We start from the raw sequence: 5,516 nt of genomic DNA, 5'->3' as shown, positions 1-5,516 counted from the left end.
AAAATTCGAAGGCTTGAAGCCATTCGCCCAAGAATACACTTCCTTCTGGCCAGCTTGTTTTGTGAAGCCCGCTTTCCGGGAAAACTCGTCCGCTGTCTTTGACATGCATGGGGAGGGGCCACCCCGTTGCCGCACGGCCCACATACGTGGTCACCGGGTGACCACGGAGCACATCCGTCACGGCATCCGTTGCCGTAGACAGTTCTGCTTTGTATGGCAGTAAATAGCCGAAATAAGGGGCGCCGTTGCAGCCATCGATCGGGGGTATCGGGCATCCAGTGATGGGGCAACTTGTCGGGATACGTGGCGCCGGTGTGGCGCTCGGTGCCGGGGTTGGTGCTGGCGTAGGAGTTCCCTCACAGCCCCCCCCCGTCGCAGCCACTCTTCGTTGCTGATTTCGCAACGGCCGTCCCGCGATAGAACGCAGTTGTAGAATCGACAAGGAGGTTCCGTTGCAAAGATGCAACGCTGCTCGTAAAAGTCAGTGCACTGCGTTTTATCAGCGTGTTCGCACCTATTGTTCGAAGAGAGGATGAAGAGAGGCGGAAGTTTTAGAGAGGGAAGAGAGGTAGAAAGAGAGGATTCCTGGAAGATGGGAGGAAGTCAGGAAGGAGGAAGACTGTTGTCCGTGGATGCACGGAGGCGGTCCAGCCGGGGGAGGCGACGGCGACAACGACGGAGGCGGCGAAGGAGTCGGGACCGGAGTCGGCGCCGAAGTCGGTGCTGCCACCGGGGCTGGGGTAGCGGTCGGAGTGGGCGCCGGCTCTCCCCCGTCGCAAGGGAGTGGTGCATGGTTGCAACGGGGTTCCTTTTCTGGTGACCATACGCAGTTGAAGAAGAGGGGGGTTGGACCCTAGCATCGTTGTCGAGATGTAGTACTCCTCGCAAAACGTTTGACGTCGTGATGAGACTTGTTGTGCAAAGATCGGAATCCGAAAGATCGGGGGCTTTGCATTGATTTTGTACCGCTTGATTTTGGACGCTGCAAAGATTCGTCTTTGTGGCATCGGCCATCCGGAGCACTCGCGACGCCCCCCCCTCTGCGCGATGAGGACCTCTGTCTGACCCGTCCGCAACTCTTGCCGTCCAGCCGCGGCGTGCGGGCCCCCGTCCGAAGGGCAGTTCGGGCTCGCGTGGGAGCCGGCCGCGGTCGCGGTCGCGGCCAGCGCGCAAACTCTCTGCCGCTTTTTCAACTATTGTTCCCGGGCATTCACACTATGTTCCTGAGATAATTAGGCGATTAAATCCATAAGGGTTTTCATCCCTTTGGGACTAGTTGCAAATACGGGTGGTGTCACAATGACCACTTTGTACCCCTCCCCACAACACATCGATTCAGGTCTCGAGATACACAAAGCGGCCAAAGTCGAATAGGTCTCGAAGTCTCGAGGCGGATTTCCCGGGGCGGCCTGGCGGGCGGGCGGGCGGGGAAGCGACTCAAGATTCCCAAAAGAAGAAACCGAAGTCGCGCAATCTCGGCGATCAACCCCGACACCAACCCCCCAATCGCCCTTCAGCATGCGCCGATGCAACCGATGCGCAGGCTGCTGCGCGGTTGATTGCGGGCTCTGTCGCGAGTGCCAGGACAAGCCCGCTTTCGGTGGGAAGGGTATCAGAAAGAAGCTGTGCCGTGCACGGAGGTGCCACAATCCCCAGAGTGCCAAGGCTGCCGCGGCCAAGGCTGCCGCCGTCTCGCGCACAGCGGACCTGATGAAGCTGATGCTTTCATCGCGAGCTTGCTGCACCCAACCTTCCGATCGCGAGTTTGCTGAACCCGCCCTTCCGACCGCCACCGCCGTCGCCACCACCCATGCCGTCGGGGGCTCGGTCACCTCTTCTTCGCACTCCTCGCCGACGTCCGCAGAGCTCCTGGAGCGGGCGCGAGCGCAGCTGATGCCGCTCGGAAGCCGGGGCGTGCCGACCAACGACGCGAACCCCCCGTCGTTCTGCGCCCTCTCTGCCAGCCCGTCGTTCCGCGCCCTCTCTTCCCCGAACTGCGACTTCGCCGTCCCGACCGCCGGGACTCCTGAGGCTCGCGACACCACCTCGGAGGCTCTGCGCGTCCTCGCTGCCTTGTGCGATCCCCACGCCGACACCGACGACAGCGGCGACAACAGCGGCGGCGGCGGCGAGGAGGGCGGCGCGGGTGAATGCCGAGGCGACTATGGGGAAGCATCGGACCGGTGGGATCACAGCCCGCAGCCTGAGGATGAGATGGAGGAGCTCCTCGGCGAGCTGCTCTCCTCGCTGGAATCCGACGACCTGGTGTCGCAGCCCTCGGTCTCGCCCTCCACCTCGCTGGGAGATGCTATTTCTACTACTACGTCCTCTACTACGACTACTGCTGCTGCTACTACGACCTCCTCGCCGGGAGAATCGACTCGTCCCGTCTCGTCCCTCACTCCGCTGCAAGCCAGCTGCCATCGGATCGGCTCCCTCCTCGAGCTTGAGTTTCGATCCCTCGCTGCCGGCGCGGACTTGCCTCGCGAGCAGCAGCTGCGCCTCTTCGGCGCCGCCGCCGCCGATCGCAGTGCGGTGCTCCTCCGCCTCCAGGCAGTCCTCCACGCCATGGTCTCCAATCTCGCCACCTCTTCCGCCGGGGGCAACGATCCCGCAGCAGTGGCTGCAGTGCTGCGCATCGTCACGGCCGCAGAGGTGACACTAGCGGCTGGCAGCGACTTGCCCGTCCCCCCGCCGCTTCTCCCTGCGCCGGCGGCCGCCATGCGCGCGGACACCGCGCTGCTCGGCCGGCTCCCAGCTTTGCCGCGGCATGAATCTGCCCCGACGCCAGTGCTTTCGCCGCTTCCGTCGCCTCCCGAGCCACCGCCACCAGTTTCTCGCCGCTCGCTCGGCTTGGGTGTGGATCGGCTTGGGGGGGCAATCGGCGAGATCGAGGCTTGGGGAGGGATCGCGATGTGGTGGCTGCTCGCCGCCCCCGTGGCATGGGCCGGCTGGCTCGCGCTGGCGAGCCAGTCGGAGGTGGAGGCCTTGGCGGGAAAGCCAGAGGTCGAGACGGCCCTGCACGCCGGGATTCTCGTTGCCTCTTGGTGCTACCACGCCGCCACGCCCGGCCGCTCGCGTAAAGGCCTCAGCCTCGCCGTTGCCTCCCTCTTGGTGCTGTGCCGTGCTGTGGTCTGCTGCCGTGTCGGCGACTACTCGCTGCTGGGCGTGCCCTTCCTCAACCTCGCCCTGCCCAGGCTAGTCGGCTCGGTACTTGGCCACCTCTCGAGGCGCCTTGAGCGCTCCTCGGCGGTCGCACTGCCACTGCCGGGTGGGCCGACAAACTCGCTGATCCCGAGTGCCTCACCAGAAGCTGCCGCGGCGATGTCTGCGGTAGCACTGTTCGATGGTGTGACGGGTCTGGCGGTGGCCGCCGCCACGCTCCTCAAGGGCGTCGCCCCCGTCCCTGGCGGCGGCGCGGAGCCGCCTGCATGGATGCACTACTTCGCCTTCGACACGCTGGGCCCTCGTTCCATGATGGTCGGGTATGCCCTCTGGATCACCTACCTCGTCGCCCTGGCCCGGAGGCTGCGCATCGAGCGCTTCTTGCATCTGTGGGGCCAGATGTGTGCCTTCCAACCGCTTGCGCATTGTGCTATCATCGCGGCTCGATCTGAGCCACTGCTGAGCGCAGCCGACTTCGCATCCTTCGTCAGCAGCCCTCCCGCGCGGGCGGGGCGCCTCGCCATTGGTGCTGTGACCGCCGCAATGCCGCGCGCCCTCCGGTGGAAGCTCGGTTGCATCGCGGCCTTTAGCTTTGGCGTGGGCTTGCAGGACGTAGCGAGGGTGCGCGGCCGCCTCCGAGCCCTCCTCCCTCCTCCCTCACTCAGCCTCCGTGGGAGCTCAGTCACACCATCTGGTCTTGCGCAGGTGTGGCGATTCTCCATATGGCCGCGGCCGTCCCTCATGCTCGACCGGCTCGGCCTCCCCATCCTCGGCTTTGCGGTCGCCGAGCTGCTGCTAATCATCGGTCACACCACCACCACCACCACCAATCCGACGTCTCCTAGTGAGACTCCCTCCCTCTCTGCCCCTGCCCCTGCCCCCTCCCCCGCCCAACCCGGCTCCTCCGTTCTGCGCAGGAGGAGGGAATCCAGAGCTCGGGCGGCGACATGTGCTACCCGGAGTGCCCGGGTTACCACACGAGCCGCCGCAACACGCTCTTCAGCTGCTTGACCGAGTGCGAGGCCGCCCCCGGCGCGGCCAAGCCGCACACCCCCCCCTCGCCGATGGCCTGGCGCCGCTCGCTCCGGCAGACCTCGCGCGCCGCGGCCCCGCGGCTCGTTCGGCGCCCCATACGTACGGTAGTAGAGGAGGAGTAGGGCATTTAGTAGAGCGTAGGTACTTCGTACTCGAGCGTAGGTGCTGGTAGCGTAGGTAGGAGGGAGATGCCTCAGTGGTGGCCGCGGGGCCCGTGTGCCGGTCTCCGGCTGGACCGAGAGGTGCATGTGGAGCGTGGAGGTAGCAGGACCACGGTACCAGACGCGATATGCCATTTGGACCAAGTCGTGACACAACTCTACCGCACAATTGAGCCGAATCATGTGCGAAGTACACATGCAGCTACACTGAGAAGGGTGTGTGCACAATCTCATCTCTGGCCTGGGACAGCGCTTCGCGCTCCCTGCCCACACACAACACGAATAAAAAGAGAAGCAGCGCGTTCCGGACACTCACTCACACGTCGGGCGCAGTGGCCGCAGGGGTGGAGGGGGCAGCGTGGGTGGAGGAGGCGTGCAGGGTGGGGTGCACCCGTCCTACGTTAGGGTGCAGCCCTGCGAGATGAACGCCTTGCCACACCGCTCACCGGCCGTGAGGGTCCTCCTGCTCCTGACTGGCGCGGGACAACGGCGAGCATGTAGCACAAGCCCTGCGCCTGCTCCTGGACGTCCCGTGAGGAGAATTTTTGCAAGCTCACACAACACTGGGCGTGGCATGAAGGTTGCAGCGAGAATCGGCGAGCCAGGGACTGCGAAGGGAGATAGAAAGAGGCAGACGACCACAAGGGTTAGGGTGGGCGACGGCTAGCACCACACTCCTCTCCTTAAAATCCCTGTGTGGTGGCGGCGTGCCGTCCTCCCATCCCTCCCTTGCTTGTCTGTTTTCTTTCTTTCTTTCTTACTGGGAACGGCGTGCCGTCCTCCCATCCCTCCCTTGGGTTGTCTGTTTTCTTTCTTTTACTGGGCACGGGACTGGCGCGCACTGGCACTAGGTACACCACGGGAGCCGCCTAAGCGACTCCTGCGAGGACGGCGAGGCACTTAGCTCCGTGCACTCGACCGCCCTCGCCGCAGGCAAGCTCATTCACAATCTGCTGCTCTGCGATGGCCGTGTGAAGAACGACTGAGATACGCTGCTTCTGCAGCCCCAGCCCATTCTTGGACAAGAATTGCCAGGCGACTGGAAAAGGAAAATGAGCCAAACACGCGTGTGCTCCGCAAAACATACAAGGAGGTTAAGTTGCAAAGATGCAACGCTGCTCGTAAAAGTCAGTGCACTACTGCGTTATATCAGCG

General features: G+C 63.9%; 1 protein-coding gene across 1 annotated transcript; it reads left to right on the top strand.

Annotated features, from left to right (window-relative positions):
• Positions 1–1,518: 1,518 nt before the first annotated feature.
• EMIHUDRAFT_244137 (hypothetical protein) lies at positions 1,519–4,372 on the top strand (the record flags this gene model as incomplete). Its single annotated transcript, XM_005769690.1, has 6 exons — positions 1,519–2,075; positions 2,196–2,280; positions 2,446–3,786; positions 3,871–3,945; positions 4,083–4,180; positions 4,363–4,372. 6 exons carry the CDS (start codon positions 1,519–1,521, stop codon positions 4,370–4,372), a joined length of 2,166 nt encoding a protein of 721 aa, XP_005769747.1.
• Positions 4,373–5,516: the final 1,144 nt, after the last annotated feature.

Source organism: Emiliania huxleyi, assembly GCF_000372725.1.
Source record: "Emiliania huxleyi CCMP1516 unplaced genomic scaffold EMIHUscaffold_410, whole genome shotgun sequence".
In the NCBI taxonomy this organism is placed as follows: Eukaryota; Haptophyta; order Isochrysidales; family Noelaerhabdaceae; genus Emiliania; species Emiliania huxleyi.
This window is presented reverse-complemented; position numbering and strand designations above follow the sequence as displayed.